Source organism: Mesitornis unicolor, unplaced genomic scaffold (genome assembly GCF_000695765.1).
Source record: "Mesitornis unicolor isolate BGI_N332 unplaced genomic scaffold, ASM69576v1 scaffold19738, whole genome shotgun sequence".
NCBI classification, from domain to species: Eukaryota; Metazoa; Chordata; class Aves; order Mesitornithiformes; family Mesitornithidae; genus Mesitornis; species Mesitornis unicolor.
This window is the reverse complement of record NW_010200051.1, coordinates 10915-31802: the sequence shown is the minus strand read 5'-3', so window position 1 is coordinate 31802 and position 20888 is coordinate 10915. Positions and strand designations below refer to the sequence as shown.

General features: G+C 43.8%; 1 protein-coding gene across 1 annotated transcript; it reads right to left on the bottom strand.

Moving 5' to 3' along the window:
* Window positions 1-4675: 4675 nt before the first annotated feature.
* On the bottom strand, window positions 4676-20323 carry UBAP1 (ubiquitin associated protein 1). The gene is made up of 6 exons (XM_010189628.1): window positions 20290-20323; window positions 15514-15638; window positions 12084-13013; window positions 7857-8054; window positions 6489-6590; window positions 4676-5116 (listed from the first exon to the last, which is right to left on the bottom strand). Exons 1-6 carry the CDS (start codon window positions 20321-20323, stop codon window positions 4976-4978), a joined length of 1530 nt encoding a protein of 509 aa, XP_010187930.1. The 3' UTR covers window positions 4676-4975.
* Between the last annotated feature and the right edge of the window lie 565 nt (window positions 20324-20888).

The window sequence follows — 20888 nt, the reverse complement described above, 5'->3', positions numbered from 1 at the left end:
TGAGCTTTCGTGGTCCCTTCCAACTCCTAATGTTCTGTGATAAGTAAATGGAAGTCAAGGCAGGGCAAAGAAATGCTGTCAATTTCACCAAAAAGCAGGCTTTTGTCACCTTTGTTCTTTGCTTGGGATGAACACCCCAGAGATTGTGAAAGAGGCAGCTTAAGTCATGGGTAACGAGTGCTTTAGTAGGGACTTTGTACCAAAGGTTTATCAAGCGTGGTATTGAGCACGTGGGGTTTCATACTGCTGCCAACAGTGAGAGGTCAACTGCTTACCCGCTGCAAATGATGTCTGATCTCTGCACTGTGGCACAGCTCTATGGTCATCATTGCCAGAGTTGAAAGAATTGATTTTTCATATCAAAAGACAGTCTGGTTAGAGGCAGTGGGCTTTCAGAAGCAGCTGATGGTGCTGTTACATGAAGCTGGTATTTGAATGGTCAGCTGGAGCCCTGCAAAAGCTCTGTTGTTGTGTGCATCACATCTGAGCAACACCACGAGTCCACATGCTGGAGCCACAGGCGACCTTGGAACACACACAGCTGACACAACGCTGCGTGGGCACTCCCACTCCAAAATTAGGGCTGTTGCAGCACATTCAGCCATCTCAGTGTCTCCTCAGCAATGCCTGTAGTAGCTCAGACTGCTCGGTAGCCAGAAATGCCGAGAGTAAGGGAACACTGCTCTCTGACCAGCTGTGAATTTTACTGCCTGCTTCTACAGCTATGCCAAGGAACCCAGGTTTGGCCGAGCAGCAGCACAGTAATCACAGTGTCACTCAGGGGTGTGTATTTGGTGCAAACCCTCCCAGGAATGTTGCACAGCATATGACATGTTGGGTTTTTATAGCACTGTTTGCAATAGAGACTGATTGCTCTGTAGAGCAGAGTCCCACCAGGGTCTGAGTTCATGGGTCTGAGGTGGTTTCCATGTCCAGGTGACAGGCCTGGCTGGTACAGGTCACACCTGGACCCAGGTCTCCCACCCCCTTTTCAGAAGCCTTCCTCGGCCAGAGAAATGAGGCTTCCAGGAGCAAGTCTCCTGGTGTCTGTGGTATTTTGGTATTTGTGCACAGCACAGAGCAGTGGTGCTCGACAGGCACCCAAGAGCTATAAAGCAGCGGAACACCCAATATCTTGTTAAAACTATAGAGGGAGGAGCAGGCATTAAACCAAGCTCCCCTTTTAAACAAGCAATCCTTAGAAAGCTTTCCTCCACCTCCTGGGGCCAGAGAGTGCTTTCCTGTGTGTAAGGTGAGGAGAACACATGGCAGCTGTGCAATCCTTGTACTTTCTGAAAGCACAAATGGATGAGAGCACTGTCAGTTTCCCCAGCCATCTCTCAGCAAGCATACAGAAAACAGGGGTGTTGCAGAGCTGCTGGAGTTAGCAGCTTTGTTTGGAGCTGAGGAAAAGGTCAGGATGGAGGATGTGTGCACAGGTCACAGGAAAATGATGCCTGGTTGGTAACACAGTGCTCCTCCATATGCTCCAGCATTTGGGAGATGATTATTGGCTGATTGTACTTTCAGGTTTTTAAAGAGCAGCTCAGCAAAGCACGCTCACAGGCATTTTCAGTCTCTCACCCAAGCCAGCCATGTGTAAAGCAACAGAAAGGAGGAACCATTTGCACAACCAATTGCACCATGTCCTAACCTTGGTATTTTCAGAGGTAGGTGTAACAAGACAGAGGAGTCACCAAAAATTTCCATCAGCAGTGGAGAGGGGAGTTAAGTCAGTTACCAGAACTGAGCCACCTGTGATTCCTCTCCAGTCTGCTGTGGAAAAGGCAAGTCTGCCTGGCAGGTCTGAGCCCCAGTGCAGGTTTCCAGAGCAGGAAACATTCGCTCCCTGGAAGAATGTCCAGAAACACCGAGAAACAATAAATAAACATCAACAAAAGCCATCTTCCAAGGTCTGACAATCTTTTCAAACTGGAGCCATCCAGCCAATTCACAAGACTACACCTTGTTAAACATGAGATTTTACTATCAGTCTGTTCTCAGAAATTTATTTTTCCCTACTGAATGTGAGGCTTCACTAAAATAACAATAAAATAAAGCAGCCCTGTCTCTGAAATATCCACCCATCCTTGGCAATAATGGGACTACAGACATGCTTGAAGTGCTTGCTCGCCCAGGAGATACCAAAACAAGGCTCCTCGTACCCAACAGAAACTACCAAAGCTGCTGTCAAAAAATAGTGAAGTTCTTCTCTCTAATTACCTAGATGCTGCTTTAATTCCTGTGTGAAAATGTGCTACATGAGCATTTTAAGAGTCATCCCCTTCCTGCTGTTTGATATTGCACTGACACCGGATAGGAATGGTTTTCATTTCAACTTGATGAACACATGTGAAAGTGTTTGTCATTACAGCAGTCCAAGAGACTGAGAGCCTGACCACATACAATCAAATAAATACAGAACTAAAGTGGGCTCACTTGTGTATTCAGGTGTAACAAAGACTATTAATGCTCATGGCAGATGCTTGATATTTTATTTGAATAATTAACATTATTTAAAGTAAAATTTACTACAGAACTCTGGTAAAATTTGTTTTTAAATAGACGTGATCAAAACACCCGTTCGTTTAATTGTAAAGGATTAACCAAGGCTGGGAATCAGAAGGAGGCCCATTGACAGAGCTGGTGTTTCAGCAGCTGCCCCTCCAGCCATGCGTTGCTGACCTGGACACAGAACAACCCTTGTGCCACTGCACCACTGGTAGGAGCCGTCAGTGCCACACATCGTGCCAATGCAGGCTCTGGGGTCAGGACCTGCACTGCAGGACACGCAGGGCCAGCTGAAGAGACCCTGGGACATGCTGCAGCCCTAGGGCATGGGGCATCTGCAGCTCCCACTGCCTGGCAGACCGTAAGATCCCAGACAGATGTCAGCCCCAGAAGACAGCAGCAACCACAGCAGCACCTCTCATCCCACCAGGTCTCCAGCCGTCTGCAAGCACTGGGAGCCCTCAGCTGATGCTGACCAGAGCCATCAGAAGGCACCTTAGGGGGTTTCTGGCTCAAAACTACCAATTTTGACTCTGCCTCTACACTTCCTCGCCGAAGCCTTTCCACCAAGGCACCCAGACCTCAGCATCTGGCAGTGGCTAGGGCAAGGCAGCAGAACCTCTTAACAGTTTAAAGATAAATCAAACTGACCAGAGAACCTAAGGAAAAGCCCTAAGGCTTTTAGTTTTTCTAACTAATCAGGATCCCCATTTCATTGTTCTCACCTGGGAAGGAAAGCAGGGCAACTGCGCAGAGGCAGCAGGTATCAACCCACCAGCTGCTGGATGTCCTTCTTAAACAAGTTTTAATTTCAACCCCACCACTACAAGCTGGTGAAGCTCAATGCTGCAAGATGCAATGCAAGGCAAACTGCCCTTGTCCTACTCATCATCTATCTCTTAGATACTTGCCAGCTACATCTCTCCTCAGCATCATTTTAGGTAAAGGTACGTAATTAATGTAGCTGACTGCCTCACAGAATTCCAGGAGTTTACATTGGACCCGAAGTAGCTGTTTTGGTCATAAAAAGTTAACAGCATCACAGAGACAAGCGTCATCTCCTTCAGTATCCTGATAAGCTAAAACCTCCTTCTGAAAAAAACTAAACTGAGGCAATGAGCTGAGCCATTTTCCCCTCTCCAAGTCCAGTGCTCCCAGCTCCATGCTCTAACACCAATTCAGATCCCTAGGCTTGGTTTTTGCCTCAAAACAAAAATAAGCCACAGAAAAAAGCTGCGCGTTCCACCACTGCAGTCACCAACCCAGAGACCTCTGGCCATTCTGCCCAACGCAGCGCTCACGCGTGCCTACAAGACAGGCGGCACCTGGGCGGGCAGGATCCAGCAAGTGTTCATCTGGTGCAGCCAAAGTGCGTGAGAGATGGGAACCACGACACTGGGAGTTTTATTTGAGGATTTTATTAGTTGTTCTTCTGCAGAATCAAAATATTTAGCAAATTACTTCAAAGATTCCCCAAGACTGCTGATATTTTATGTATTTAGAACAATGTACAACATAATACTTTGGACTATGAAAACCAACCCAAAACCTGATTTCTAGTACTAAATGCTGTTATGTAATTCTATAGCAGTGTGAGAGATTGAACTAATGCAGTGAGTATATTTGTTTTAAAGAAAGTGCTTGAAAGAAACCTCCTGCATCACACTATTATTTTAAACAAAAAGATAACTGATTTTCTAGCAGGGCATTGTCTTAAATATCCTACACAAGCCTGGGGGATTAATACTGAGCCCCAGCTCTCTGCCTTCAGGTTCAAGAACCAACAGAAGTTGCAGGTCCAGGTAGAGTTCACAGCTTACCTGCTTCATGAGAACTGACATACCACTCAGCATTGGACACACCTATCTGGCAGAAGTGTTGGATGCATGGGTAAAAAAAACCACAAGAGGAACAGCTTCTCTCTTTATGCATAGCAACAGTTTCTGAACCAGTGTTTTACTAAGTTACAGACTAACTTTCAACCAAAAAATAAAACTCCATTGCACTAAAGGTCAAACTTAACCAGTTAATCTGGACTCAGATAGTCAAGTAATTCAGTACAAGCAGACACCATGAAAGCAGCTTCAAAGAACCAAAGCATTCTATTTTCAGAACCAACTTAGTATTCTTCTGTCCAACTCCAGTGCAACAGTGAGGGGGAGAAACCAGTCCCATCTCTACCTATGTACAATTCCAGTAGAGACTGGGCAGTCTCAACTCTCCGTGGCCAAGCTGGAAAAAGGAAACTTAGGAAAGGACACTTAAAAAAATTAATTTAAGAAAGAAAGTTGGCTCTCAGTGGAAAGAGAAATGCTGGAGTGATGCACGCGGGCAGGCTTGCTCAGTCACTCTCCCATGTATGTGAAAAGCCAGACTCCTTCCTGCCAACAGCAAGTCACACTGCCTGTGACGGTGGCAGGGCTGGTCCTGCTCTGTTGCACACCGAGAATCCAGGAATGTGTTTTCAGCTGGCTCCTGCACGGGCCATTAGATCTTCCAAGGCGTTGTGTTGGTCATTGTGATGCAATAATAAGACCTCCTTAATGTCTTTTAGTTCAAAGCCCATTTCTTTAAATTGACTCATTAGTTGGAGAAGATCTGTGATCTGAAAGACACAGACAGTCCATTATTTGCGAGACAAAATGCTTGGTGGAGGTTTAGCCAAGAGCCTGTCTTCAGTGACTGGGCACCCCACGGGTGGATTCCTCCACCCCAAGCACAGCCTGATCCAGCTCTGTCTGGAGAAAGCCCACTCACACCAGAGCGGGCAGAGCTCCAGCTGCAGTAGCCCACAGGGCCTCACCATAATCCCCTGGTGTTTGCAGTCCTGCATTGCCAAAATCCTCTTCTGCAAGGGCACCAAAGCTCAGTCTGTAGGGATGTCTCTCTCCCAGCAGGAAATTAATCAGCCTGGCCCAATTAGGGCTTCCAAAAATGCTGATTAGTGACACCCTGCTCCCCCATCCAGCAGCTCCTGCTGCATCTGGTTTTTTTCAATTACTTTGACTTTGGGAACAGTGCAGCAGCCCTATCAACTGGCATCTCAGATCTAGGGCAAATCTGAGGGATTAGCACAAACCCTGTTGGACACACAGCGTATGATACTGCCAACAACCACCACAAATCCTCCCTAAGCTACAAAGAAATAAAGAAGTGAAGCAGCTGATCAAACTTTTATGAACCTGCTGCCATCTACAGTGCCTCTGATCCACTCCAGGAGAAACAAAAACCCCAAACCAGCAAGCAGGTTGAAATGGACCACCAGGACATTAGCAATGTCCAGTTTTGGGGTCGGCCACTTCTCCCACCTTCACACTGTCTCTCCTCTGTCTGCAAGCTCATCACTAATCCAAGAACAGCTGGAAGGCACATACATGTCTGAAGGGGTTAGGCTGCACCTCTAAAGATTTCATATAACAATACAAGAGGCTGGCAGACTTTACAAAGATCCTGCTGTCCTCTGCCCTGGTTACCCACTCTTGCCTCTGTACCTTTAGCACTGGCAAAGCAGCCAGACCCCAAAACCTGTATTTTCCAGCTTCTTCCAGAGTGAGCCCTAACCCAATTTGCTGAGCAGTCAGGCAGATGCATCTGTACAGGGGAGAAAATTTATGGCCAGGGCAGGCTGGCAGGGTTTGAAAGATAATTTGCTGCTTCTGAAGTTAACTGTCTCAGTGCCAAGCACTTTGCCCACAAGAGAACACTGGGTTCAAAACATTACAAACAGAATAAGCAGGGTCTTTAAAAAATCGAATTCCTATAAAAATGCATAGAAGTGAGCGTGATAAAACAATGTAGAAGACTTCTAATGCTTTAACACATATTTGCTTTATCACCAAAAGGATGTCCTTAGGCTGTCAGTTTTGGAAGCGAGGCAGTGTGACCATGAAAGCTGGAATTACATCAGCCAGAGGAACAGCTGCCCGAATTCCCATCACGGTGTATTTTCTCTATTGCTTAGTGTGTTGTGCCCTCACCTTCTCCTCTGAACACTGGTGCATTTCCAAAGCTGCTTCAACAAGAAGTGGATCAAAGCCCTTCTCACAAAGCTGTCCGTGTGCAAACAGGTAATCCAAAACCTGCAGGGAATGAAGAAAATTAAGTTTGGGGAGGTGCATATGCAGCATGCAGTTGAACACCATCTCTGTACACACAGAATGGCTGAGCATGACTCTACCCCAGGCTTCACCGGGGGGAGATTAAGCCCTTCCTAGTAGAGCTGAGATGCTCTTTATGCAAGAGTTTGTTCAGAGAAAAGAAATGAGCCCTTCTGTCCTGTGCTCTCCTACCAGTTCTGAATGTCATCTTCCACTCCAGTCAGAACAGCCTCTCAAGCCTCTCTCTCTTTAGCCTTCCGTGCCTGATCTCTGAGCAGAAGGCAGAAGTTAACTGTGCTTTTTATACTACAGGTTGTTAAAATGAAACTATAGGTCCAGCAGTCAAGATGTGTCAGCTTTTAGCTTCCTCTCAGACAGAGCTGATGCAATCTGAAAGCAGTCAGGCTTTTAAGACCAACTCAGCATACTGGTGAGTGAGCTGCAAATCCCTGCTCATACACCCAGAAAACACTGCCAAATTTCTTATTTGTCCTCAGCTTTGAGAGGTACGGACAAAGGCCACACATGTAATGCTAGGAAGGTGAAAGAATGCAGTCTGCATATACAGCAGGATTTGAAACTGCCCTGCTAAGAGACGTTTTTTCCATTTGATACTACAGTTCACTCCAGTGCACAGCTTAAACTGCTCGCGATGTGCAGGTAGTGGGCAAGCAGATCATCTCCACAAGCAGAAGTTGCTGGGACACTCTTGCTCCCCAGGCGCAGTGCTGCCAGGCGATGCTCTGCACAGCACACAGCCTGCCTAGGGTGAACACAGGACGTCCGCCACGCTCTCCCCACTTTAAAGTGTTTGTTTGAAACGGATCCAAGACTGAGAGCCACGCTTCACCCTGCAGGGCTTTATGCTCTGTGACCTGGTTTTAAGCAAGCATTTGAGGCAATGCATGAGGCAGGAAGCACCACAACCAGAGCACACAGAAGAAAGTCGGTCAGTGGTGCCTTGTGAGTGAGCCTGCAGGGGCCAATCTCTACAAGGAAAGGCGTCAGCATTGTAACCCCTTGTGCTCAGAGCAAGGAAACATGGCACTAAGCATAGTGTAGAGCCTTTTCTTCAGTTTTGGGAGCCTTTACTACCAGGTGACAACTTCTCTAGTGGTTAACACCACAGCAGCTACAGGCTGGAATCCCGTTAGAAGTACTCCCTCTGTCCATTTTGCAAACCCAGGCTGTTTCTCAGCAGAACTGGCATCCAATCAAGGGTTCCCTTCCTGCTGCACAAGCTCTTACCTGGTCTATGTTCTGTCCCTTCTTCTTCATGGCTTTCAGGACGTTTTCAGGTGAGTACCCCATGTTGACGACTGTCTCTATGCACTGCCTCTCGCTAGCAGAGAGGGCCTGCTGTAGGTCAGCTGCAGGGCCGCCTGACCTCTTTGTGCAGCTGGTGTTATTGGGCACTTTAGACACTGGGAAATTTTGGTGCGTTACCTGAAGGGAAAAACCCAAAGGTGATGGTCATCTTCTGCATCCCCACATTCTGTTTCTGGCTAGCACAGAACCAGGGTATTCCATGTAATTAACATGAGACGCTTTCTAGGCTGCCCCTGGGATGAAACTCACTGTTAGGATGAAACCAAGCACTGCACATAGGCTGACTCCCACCATACTTTTTACCCTCAAAACAACAATCAACAACCCAGATTCTTCGCAATATACCCTCCCCTACCAAAGGGACCAAAACCTTTCAATACCCAACCTCTTGCAGCAGTGAAGGTCCTTATGATCTACCCAAACCCTGTACCTCAGAGAAAGCATGGAGATCACTTCCTTCACCCCAAGTTCACTTATCATCGATGATTTTTTGCACTCAAATGAACACTACTTCTGGAGAGCTTCAGAACCATGAACCATTGCAAGCACACCGATATTTGGGAACTTACCACAGGGATTTCTGTTTCCTTGTAGTCTGGGTGTACCTGTTGGACAACACACGAATAAGATGACTACAAACATTATGCACCAGTGAGCAGAATCTGATATAACTGAGGGAGAAGCGTTTTATAGGAGAGGTCTGCGAATAAGTTTACAATGCTAGGGAGAGGCTTGTGGTTTGATCAGGCTTCCACATGCAAGATGTAGACATTACACAGTTGTGTGTAGTTACAGAACAGCCATCACAAGGATCGTTTCTTCTCTTGGTACTCTACAAACAGATTATACTCCAAGAAGGATGTGTGTGTCCCTCATAATAACTGTGAGCTTGTTCGTTCTGTCACTGCAGTGGCTACAAGTTCATACAGCTCAGGGTAACACACTGGCTCCCGCTCAGCTCTTGACCCAGTGCTGCGCTGCCTGAGTTCCAGTGATAATTTTGAAGTCACTGCCTAGAGACTTCTCTTGACCTTTTGACCATGAGAAGGGGCAAGACAAGCACATACTCATCTTCTACTCCCAAAGCACTGTATTCCGTACACCACATATGAGCAATGTGGCACAATGGCAAAAAAGAGCCTGTGTTTTCTACCAACGTCCAACCCTTGCTCCCATTCCCAATGTGCCAAAAAGGCTGGGTAATGCTCTCTGCAGTACAGCCACCCTGTTTCTGTAAAACTAGGCTGCCTGAGGGCAGGAACACCACACCGCTTTGTACCACTTCACCCTGCATTTTAAAAACAATTCCAAAAGGCTGCAAGAAATCACTGTGGACCATGAGCCTTCGTTTTTTACATTTCTTGGTAATTATGCCAACATAGATTGCTTGAAAGCTCGTCCACCTTTCAGAAAGGCCTTCTTTGGGCTCAAACTAAACAAGAAAGAATTGTTTATATAAAACCAGTTCTCAGAAATTCTATTATGACTTTGATAAATCCTATTTAAAAAAAACAAAAAACCTTCAAGCAAACCAAAACCTACCACCTTGGAGGTTCTGTTCTGCATTTCTGGCCATTTTCATCTCCAAAGTAAGAATTTCTCATCTAGAGGATAAAGCCTGAGAAATCATATTCAGTCTGATGGACTGGTTCACCCAAGAACCACTCCTCACGGTGGCAGAGCAGTTCAAAGCTCTCTGCACTTTTTCCAGGCACTTCTGCCAGAACAAAAGCATTACAATACGGGATACACTGAACTAGAGGACTGAAGTAGCCCTGAAATCAGCTGGTTATCAAATTGAAGGGTGATGCTTTGTTATTGATGCTGCAATCAAGAAAACCAAAACTGCTTCTCACACCACAGATTTAAAGAGTCTGGGAAAACCAAGAGGAGAAGGGACTGCCAGGACAGAATCAGTGCAGCCTCAGAGAAATCACAGGTCTATTTCCACCCCAAAAAAAATCCCAGACCCAATTCACTGGTAAAGCATAAACTGCAGTGGTAACCCCAAATCCAAAGTTAAAATTCCTAGTCTTGTGAGAAAAGTTATATATAAAATCACTGTGGAATACGCTGGGACATAAAATTGTCCTGAGGCTTTCTATAAAGGACAGGTTTATTTTTGTGTAACCTTGCAGAAAAAGAACGCATGACCCTTCTGCTCCCAGCCACAGGGATGACTGTGACTTCCTCTATCATTTTTATACTCCTGAGGATTTTTGTTACATTTACTTCAATTTCTTGCAGCTCAGCTGTCATTTTCCAGGCACTGGGATCACATTGTGGAAACGTGAAACAAGTAGAGTCTTAAGTCCTGGAATTTAAATAGGTATACTGACAGCTAGTTCTTTCTATTTCTTGCTTGGCTACTGCCAATGCAGAAACACTTCCAAATGAAGATCTTCATTATGTCTCCTAGTAAGTCTACTGGGTTTTTTTTAAAAAAAAAAAACAGTTTGTATCTACTCTTACAGCGTTCTCAAGAATCACAGGATCATTTAGATTGGAAAAGACCTGTAAGATCATCGAGTCCAACCACTAACCTAGCACTGCCAAGTCCATCGCTAAATCATGTCCCTTAGCACAACTTGTACTTTTAAATACCTCCAGAGATGGTGACTGCAACAATTCCCTGGGAACCTGTTCCAATGCCTGACAACACTTGTGGTGAAAAAATTCTTCCTAATATCCGGTCTAAACCTCCTTTACCACAGCTTGAGGCCATTTCCTCTCATCCTGTGGCTTGTAACCTGGGAGAAGAGATTGACTCCCACCTCGCTCCTGTCTCCTCTCAGGTACTTGTAGAGAGTGATTAAGGTCTTCCCCGAGTCTCCTTTTCTTCAGGCTGAACAACCCCAGCTCTCTCAGCCGCTCCTGATCAGACTCATGCCTCAGACCCTTCACTAGTGTTCTTGCCCTTCCTTGGATACAGAGAATACACCTTCCCTCTTGGTCTTTGGTAAGTTTTAATCCAGTATAGAGAACTGAATAGCTAAGAGTGAAATATTTGGCCATCTGAATGCCCATCTATTTAGCTGTACATGACCTTTCATGTTTATCCCTAGAGATAGGTCATACTTTGAGGTCTCACCTCTGATCTACATATGATCATACAGTCGCCTCTCAAGCCTATGATCTGCAGCAGTGAGCAGTTTGAGTGCATTGCTCCTTCTGCCCAAGTTTACTGTATTAAGTTTGTTCCACTGATCAATAAACATCTGTTCTGCTGTGCTCTGTCAAATACACTGGCTGCCAGAATTCTTCATTTTGCAATTAATAATGTATTTACCTAAACCTGAGAAGAGGCGAATGAACAACGAGGAAGCAGCAGTGTCACTTGTTTCAGAGCACGTGGTGTCACACAAAAACCTACAGCGTGACAGTAAACTAACTGCATCATCAGCAATCTAAGATGACCCTCAAGACTGGTTTTGGTACCCACCAAGCAATTCCTCCACTCTCCTTCACAAGGAAGAGGGTAAATACCAGATTTTAGACCACCATTGTTTTCATTCTTTTAATGGTTAGTTTTTAAAAGTATCTCAGGAAGAAAGTTAGAACAAAAACAAAAAAAGAAGAAGAGAGACATTTATTTTACTGCAGGTCAACTGCAAGCACTTTTTTCCTTCCTGAACAACACAGCACATCTCTGTTTTCTAGTCTATTATTGCTTCTATTCCTTGAAAAGCCTGCGTTTTCCATTATTTCCAGCAAATAAATAAGCAGGCAGAGGAACAAATGTAGAAGACATTTAACTCAAAATCTAATAGCACTCCAGAATCTGATATATCTCAGCTGGATAAGACAAAATGCAGGACCATACAAAAAAAGGTATCTTATACGCTTAGCTCAAAGGCATGCAACTATGAACAAGAGCTGAAAAGCTGAAAGAAAAAGATCACAAGAATTGGTCTAAAAGTATCAAGTTTAGGGGAAACCTGCAGAGTAATAATAACCAGAGGTTCAGAACTGCCAGCATGAAGACCTGTTGGATTGATCAGTTTCCTACATAAATGAAGAAGATCTACACATCACTCCCATTAAGTGAAACTAAAACCAAAGCCACGGGATGCTTTAGAAGCAGCATTTGCCTCCACATTGCCACAACTCCCCGGCAACCCCAATTCTAATCTGCTGCACATTTACCATAGTAGCTGTGCTTTGAGATGATTCTTCTTCTGTACAAACTGTCGACACAGCCAGGGAAGGCAGCCTGGATGAAGAGGATAATGTTGATGTCTCCATGCCACTGTCCTCATTTAGAGCAGAAAGACCAACCATGTGGTGTCCATTCAGTTCACTAGCTCTGCTCTGAGCACAGGTCTGCAAAGAGCTGAGCAAAGTGCCGTTGCGGAGACAGGTAGTGCTGTGGAAAGTGCTCGTGAGCTTTGACGATTTTTGATCACTCTCATCGGAGTCAAGTTTAGGAAAGGACAGGGATTTGATATTGCTCACTGAAGTGATAGGGGACAGGGACACTTTGGAAGACAAGGACATCTTTTCACAGTTTCCCAACTGTGGTAAAGTGATAAAGCCATTGGGCTTGTGAAGGGGCTTGAAGTCCAATGTGGCCCTTTCTATTGATGCCAGAACTTCCTCATCTTGCAACACAGACTCAGACCCTCCTTTGGGCAAAGTATTATCTAAAAGCTGGGCAACGATTGGCCCAGTAGTACCAACATGAATTTCAAGAATATTTTTTAATTCCTCCTTGTCATCGATAGTTTTTAATTCCAGTTTGTCAAATGGGTCTTCTTCACATTCAAAATCAGCTGGGTTGAAGTCTGCTTTTGGATGAGGCGGACTAAGAACCTTTTGCTTCACAGCACTGTTGTCGGCTGGCGTGGGAGTAAGAATATTATTGTGCTGCAGGCTAGCGAGGATGGGGTTAATAGGAGGAGGCACAGCCTCAGGGCAAGGTCCCTCTGAGAACCCCATGTTGCTGCTGTCCTCTGGAGCTGCTTTTGAGCTCGCTAGCGCTTCTTCTGCCTTGCGTTCAGCTTCTCTCTGGGCAACTTGCATTTTTTTGATATCTTCAGCCCACTCGATTGTTTTCTTTTCCAGTGAGAAGTCATACTGACCAGGGTGGAGACAAAAAAAAAGAAAATATAAATTGTAAGGATTCTAGCCACTACTTCAAACAGTAACATAAGTAACACAGAGTAAGAGCTACATGAATTACCATGGACAGGAGTCATTTGTTTCCCAGCATCTCTTGTAACCTACAGACTGGCAAAGCTGTAAGACACCAGCAATAGTTTATTTTGCTCCTAGCAGCAAAACCTGACTAGAGTCTGGATTAGTCTGGATATTTTGCCTCCTTCCTACATTAAGTAGTGCTTCAGAGCTACTCATCATCCCAAGATCAGTTTCACAGCCCGCCCACGTTCTTCCCACTTGACAACAGACATAGCAAGGGAAAGTGTAATGCGTTACTGGGTGGAAAAATGGCACCCAGGCCTGGCAACACTGAACTACCCCCTGTGCACAAGCTGCACAAGTCATTCAAGATTATAGCAGCGTGCTTATGCATCTAATGACCAATATGGTATTATCCAGTTTCTCTTAAAGGATTCTTAAAGAACTTGGTATTAGAGTTTTACACCCAGTGGTTTAAGAGGCACTGGTATTCTTACCCCAACAGCTCACCGGACAATGGGGATACACTGCCTACACCAGTGATGGCAACTACCTGCAATAGCAGATTTTGCTGCAGTCGTTGGCATGACAGGATCCCACAGGCTTTTCTCATTTAACTGGCTCCTTCAGGGCCAGGTTAGCATAGGGAGGCATTTGTAAGCTACTCACTACCAGTTTACTGGCCATGGTTTGATTGAGAGAACAAAATTCTGAACAGACTAAATCTACTTAAAGCTTTAGTATCTTCATAATATTTTATGAAGAAAGAACAGCCTCAAATGCTCTTTAAACAAACACAGTATGTTTAGAAAACACAGCCTATGAACCAAGTCCAGGGTGTAGTCAAGACAAGAAGTCATAAGACATCCTTGCCAGGATGATGGCACGTAACCAAACAGGAGTGGTCTTGCCATGGCACTGCTTGGTTGTACAAACTCCCAGCTCTAAAGAGCAACAAGTCAGCAAGGCTTGCTAGGACTCTACCGGGCTTTTCTGTGACCCACTACGTGTTGCAGCACATCCCACCCCACAGCAGGTTCCAGTGAGAACCTGGAGACCTGTCATCTCAACTGTACGAGTTTCCTGCTCCCTTAGCTCCAAGACTCCAAGGGCTGCGATACACAATGTATCAGCTAAGTGACTCTGAAAAACAACTCGCTGGCAGAAGTGCTGAGCACTACTCATTACACATTCTTTGCTATCTGAACGGACGTATCATAGTTTTGTGTGTGTGTGTATGGTCATACATATGGCCAAAATTGACCAGAGCCATATTTTTTTAATATTAAAAAGGGGGTATTTATATGAAAATATATAACTTCGGTTAATTTTGTTTCCCTGCACTTTTTTAAACAGCTCTCGGTACAGCTGTAAAAAAGTAAACTGCACCACAAGACACGTAGTCTACGTAGTCACATCGTATTATGCAAGGAGTTGAGTGCAATTGGGCGTACTAACTTGAGTCTCAGCTCGACAGGAAATGGAGACATAGCGCAAAGAAGCCAGCAATAAGACATTAGGGCCTCCTTTTGCTCTAACACACCAGCTTAACTGGGTGGAAATACACGCATTAGGACCATCAGGTAATCATTTAACGTTTGTAATGAAAAAGCCATGATGTAGGATAATTCAGATATTCAGCTCTTGGGTGGATGAGTTCCAGTGCAGTAAAAAAAGGGAGGAAAACTCCCCCCCAAAAATCTACAGCAATCTGTCACAGCTGAAGTGAAAGCAGTAATAATTTTGGATTGACAAAGGAAAATAATGGATCCAAATAAGAAAATACAGTTAAATTAGATTTCCTGTATCATGACCTGCATTTGGAGATTAGATTTTCAACAACTGTACTAAAGGAACTGTTTTTATGCTGCCAAGAGCTTATGGTAACAAAGACGTGCTCCTGAAAGATCACCAGTACCAAGCTGTAGCCTGTTTGCTCTACAGACAGAAAGAAGTCTCCCACTCAGAACTGCACAGAAAACAAGAACTGGAAAATTATTTCTTCATCACACTATTGCAAAAAACCATAAAATACGGCCATAGAAACATTTGTTACCCTCAAACAAGATTCTGCAAGTATGACATAGCATGGGTGTATCAGTTCTTACCATTTTCCCCCTCTTAAAAATGCTACCTAAATTTAGTTACGGTAACATTTAGACCTGTAACTATTACACAGTAACACTGTGCTTTTTTGAAGTAGATACATAAAATCCAAATAAATAATAACAAGTAGAAGCTTTTTGCACTGCCCATCATAGTTTTAATCTTTCTACATATTCCAGTAGAACTTCTGCAACTACTGCCTGGCAAACAAAATGACACGAGGGGACCGACAAGACTAACATGTGAATGTGTGTGCAAACTATGACTACTTGCAATTTACAGCTCCATGTGTCAGGGGCAAGAGAGCAGAAAAGCAAAACTTATCACTTACCTGGGCTTCTCTGACAAGCTGAGAAGAATCAGGCAGGCAGAAACCAATGGGTAATCCAACCTTTGCTGGGGTTTTGAATTTGTCTCCTATCTTAAATGGGACATCATCAAGATAATTGAAAGGCCCTAAGATCAAAAGCAGAAATTATATCAGAAAAACCTTACAAGTTTAATGCATTCAATTAAGACTCACACTTCTGTATTTGAGAGCTATTATCTCAGCTGCCCCAAGTACACCAGGTGACTCAATACAATGAAAGTTGCTTGATCAGAAACACACAGTCTGTTTGGACTTCATTGCCTCTGTTTTGCTTTTGGTGTTTATTTGTTGCCTTAAAAAAAAGTTATAACTCATAGCTGTTAAAAAAACAACAAACACACAACTTAACAATCCTACAACTGAACAGATTTTGAAGTTAATATACGAAACATCTTAGCTGCCCTTGTGACAAGACTATGCTTACACAACTGGAAGCTGAAGCTCTCCTGAATACACTATTCTATTATGTCTCTACAAAAAGACTTTGTCATATTCAAAGCAGGTTTTTAAATGCGTTTATAGCAGCTAAGACAAACTAAAATCCAGGTTTTGGCATACAAATAGGAAGCAACACTTGGACAGAAGTGGTCACAAGGGCAAAGTCTAGACACTCCACTTTAACCAAAACACTGTGAAATAGCTCAAGACTATTTCGCGTAGCAATTCTGATTTCTGAAACAATGCAGTCTAACTCAATCAGCTGTCTGATTTGTGATCACTCCAATGAGAGGCCTCAGACTTATTTCATGGTCCTCAATCTGTCTTTTATATCTATCACTTATGTGTGGTATTTAAGAAGTGTTTTAGAATGGAACTCTTTCTTCAGGCATCCTGCAAACTCATGACCCTGATCCTGCAGAATCGCTTCACACCACAGCTCAACCATGTCCAAGAAGCCAGACTATAGGCTTCTTTTCTTGGGGCTGCTGTGAAGAAGTAATTGCACTCAGTTTCTTGATGAACTGAAAGGGGTCTCCTGCGTCACTGATCTAAGCTTTTGGAACTACAGGCAAGGTTTCTGGCTGTGTATAACAAGCTGAAGTGTCCTTCTCACACTCACTTGAAACTTTGCTTTGAATGTTGCAGAACTAACAAGATATTAGTGGCAACATCGAAGATGGTGTTCAGCAACTAACCTCTTGCTCAGTGAGCTGTAGCTTGCCATTTTTATCTGACCTATTTTCATACGCGGTTGACAGTTTAAGTACTGTTTGTGTTCCTTCACTGTTGACTCATCTACAACAAGGCAGCCACAGGCTCCAAAAGGACGAGCCGCTTTCAAAAACAGGAACATCCTGTTAATTTGGAGTTAAATGTTAATGTGCTGTCATCACTCAAGCTTTCATGCTATGCACCGCACTGGCTGGTCCCAGAGTCCTGTTAGGACACAGGTGGTATTTCCTCCGGCTTTGAAACCATCAGGCTGAATAACCTACATCCCACCTGCACTGCCAAGACGAAAAAACATTCCAGGCAGAATATAATCGCATTTTCACTGATCCTTACTGAGAAGCACACATTCAAGCATTACACAGCACAGCATCTAGATGGCACCTCACTGGCCACCAACATCACTGGATGGAACACAGTGCCCAAATAGTATTTGAACTGCCAGTTTGAGAACTCGGATGTGCTAAGGTATTTGCATATGCAGAAACAGCAGCTGTGACAGCCTTTACACTGACAGTGGTTAACTCACGGCCAGGTCAGAGACAACCAGATCTTCCAACAGCTCAGAGGCCAGTGCGACTGCTGCTACTACACCCTGCTTAGTCCCACTGGCACGAGTCCTGCTCTAAGCAGGATGATCCAAGTGAAGCAGGATTACCTCTCTGCAACCATCTCATAGCCCAAATTGCTCAGTGTGCAAATACTTGTCTCATTAGACTTGTTGGCAAAGTATGTGGTAGACACCTCCCTTTGCACAGCTACTGCCTTTGCCTGAAATAGATGCTAGCCACAGAGGGTACAAGCACACACTGTGGTATTTACACAGCAATGTTCCTTGGCGCAGTAAAAAAACCCCTAAACACACCTAGACTAGATGGGCTGCATTGATAGCTGCCAGGTTAACCTCAGAAGACAGACTAAGGGATAAAAAACTCCTAGTTTCCTCCTTGTATACCAATTTTTTAAATAATGACCACTGCTATAACCATATCTTGAATATAACTCTGCCACAAAACCTGCAAGCACACGTTAAGAAACACACCAAGTGTTTTTGGACATCTGATGTTAAAAAGTCTTTGAGGCAAAATCCTGATGCACATAGATTTCACTTTGTTCCAGCCCAATCAGAACAGTACTAGCCTAGAGAAGTTAAAATCTGACCCAGAAAGCCAAGAACCTTTTGCTTTTCGTAAACGGATGAACGTTCTGCCTGAACACACTGATGAGTAAGGGTGCAAATGGTTTTAAATGGCAAATTCTAAAGCAATAAGCAAAACCTACATATAGAAAGTACTATGTAAGTCACTGTTTGAATAACCAGATGTTCAAGTGAAGCAATTAAAGGTTTTTTTTAACTGTTATTTAAGATGGCTGTTAACCACTTCATCCTTTTAGCAGTTAAAAGCATACTGAGGAAGTTCTGAGAACAGCCCTGGCAGAACTACCTGTCAGTCTGACACTGCGCATTGTATGATATTCCTGGCCCAAGAAACTACTGTAAGATTTCTCTCTGGTTTAGTGTAATGTGGAAATCACTGGCCAACTTACAGAACTGACCACCAGTTTGGTAGCAAAATGGAAACATTTCAGACAAAACCAGCTACCAGTTATGAATGGGGAACAGTTTTGAAACTAAGTGGAACTTTGTTTTTGTTGTCACACAAACCACGCTTACAGTTTTCAGAAACTGGAGTTAAAAAGCTTTTGAGTTGTACAGTGACAGCAACAGTACAACAGCAGTATTAACATATTGCACCTGGTATAACCCATACCTTTTGTGTATCAGATGAGAGCTGCACTTCTAGATGCCACTAATTACTGGAACTTAATACTGAACTTCCAATTATACAAATGACAGGAAAGCATTTGAAGTTAAATGCTTAGCCATAGTTACAGGTCAATGCTAACAATACCCTTCAAGACAGGAAGAGGGTTCCTTGGTCTTCACCTATACCTATGTACTTATCCTCACCTCCACCTCAACATGCTCCTGAGAAACCTGCTCTAGGTAGCCGATTGAGCAGGGGTTTGACAAGATGATCTACAGAGTTCCTTTCCAACCTCAACCATCCTGTGACTCAACCACAGTCCTCAAACCTCTAGTAAGCACCTCAGCAAGCACAAGAGATACATTAACTGTGTTGACCAATTTCATCAGCCTGCCAGACTTTGAGCTGAAGGTAGCTGTTGGGCTAGATGCTTTACAGTAAGCCAAAATTCACTCTGTGGGATTAATTCTTAACGACCTGGAGAAGGCTGAAACAATTGCCCTGCTGATTTCTTAAGACATAAGTCAAGGAAGTTGCATCACTAGTCCTCAGAAACAGTACTGTGACAATATTACTGCTGTCATTAGGAAGAGGGTACATAAAAAGGTAGACAAGATAACCAGCCAGCTTAAAGCACTGTTAGTTTTGATTTTGCTATTTTGAAGCTAGGTGCATGTAACACCACACTGTACTGTTTTGAGAAATATTTAAGACAGGCTGAATTCTAGCTCCGAGCAATGTCTTTGCTTGTCTGATTTAGGAAGCTGAGGAGAGGAAATAAAAACAGACTCAAAAGACAAGCAGTTCAGAGTGTTCACAGGGACCATTCACAGGTACGAGAGCAACTGCTAAAGAGCTGGCAGCTATCTAATAAATTAGTTGTCCAGCAGCAGGATCACTGGGCCACAGGAAAGGAGACCATCTGAAAATTAAGTTTTGATAGGCCATTTTTACTAAGCCTTAACCACGTATTTAAGTGAGGCAGTTTTTCACACTTGCAAGACTGAACAAAAAGATCAAAGAGATATAGAATTCTCCAGGACTCTCTTATCTGCAACATTATCCTGGAAGATAAAGACTGAGTTTCTAAAAGCAGAATTTTCCACAGCATGAAGAAATCACATCAGAAACCTCACATGAACCTCCCAATACTGCCTTGAGTGATCACTGAATTGAAGAAGCTACATTACATTCAAAAAACTGAACTCTACTGTTCCACAGAAGTGGAACACCATTTTCTAAAAAGATAAGCAGATATACAGGCAAATAATTTTATGATTTTCAATCATCTGCATGGCACCATGCATCTCAAGTGTAGAAGACAGTCTCTTGTTCTTTTTTTTAACCAGATTGGTCCAATGCAGGAAAAAAAAGTTCACTGCTGAGCAAAAAGCAAGCATCACTCAAAGATATATTAGAAGCTTCACTTTCAATCCAACTTCTTATGTGACTTACATAGAAAGGAGCTATAGATCTAGCATCCATTTCAGCAAACATCAGATCAGTATCGCAACTGCAGTTCAGCCTTGATTCTGAAGAGGGGAGTGGGGAAGGGGAAGGTATTATTCTGCCATGCAGGAGCGGGGAACAGTCACAGGCCGAATTTCAGTTAAACCAGACAACAGGCACAGCATAAACAAGAAACTGTGCAAGAAGGAAGCCAAAGCACTTCATTCAACAAATACTACTCAGAGGCTAAACAGATTAGTCTCTATGGACTGTTCAGGCTGGGACATTAGTCAGAAGCAATGGTGGGATTCATCCTATCAAAAAGGCAAGGATGTCAAATTTCACTTACCGTGAGAGTCAGACCCCAACTTCTTAGAAGCCATTTAGAACCTGAAAAACATTTTAAAAGAGCTTTAACAACTTTATACATGTAGCACAGCATTAGTCTGTACAGTTATACTGAGTCTTATCTCTGGATTATGAGATGTGTTGCAGCCACTTGCTGTTTATCCTGTTCCCAAGATAGATAAGCTAACTTATTTTATAGCCTTGGGAATTGACTGAGCAGAAAAGTAACTTAGCCCAGGGTCTGTCAATCTAAATGGAAAACAAGCAAAGACCCAAAACAAACAAACACCCCAAAACAGCACGCCAAGAAACAGCCAGGTTGATCAGGAAGGCAGAGTGTGTTCAAGATCACAGCAATCAGGGGCTGCTCTCTCCCAGCCCCATGGAGCACACCGTGCCTCCCCTGGCACTAAGAATAGCGTTTCCTACTGGAAATACCACACTGATCCTCTTCAGTTTAATCCCTGCTGCTCTAAAAAGGGATACTATCATATTGGGTATGCAGTCTGACAGCCAGCGTGGCACTTGTCTAGACACACTGGGTAATGCACCGATAACAATACAGGTATACAATAAATGGTACCGTTAGGAAAATATTTT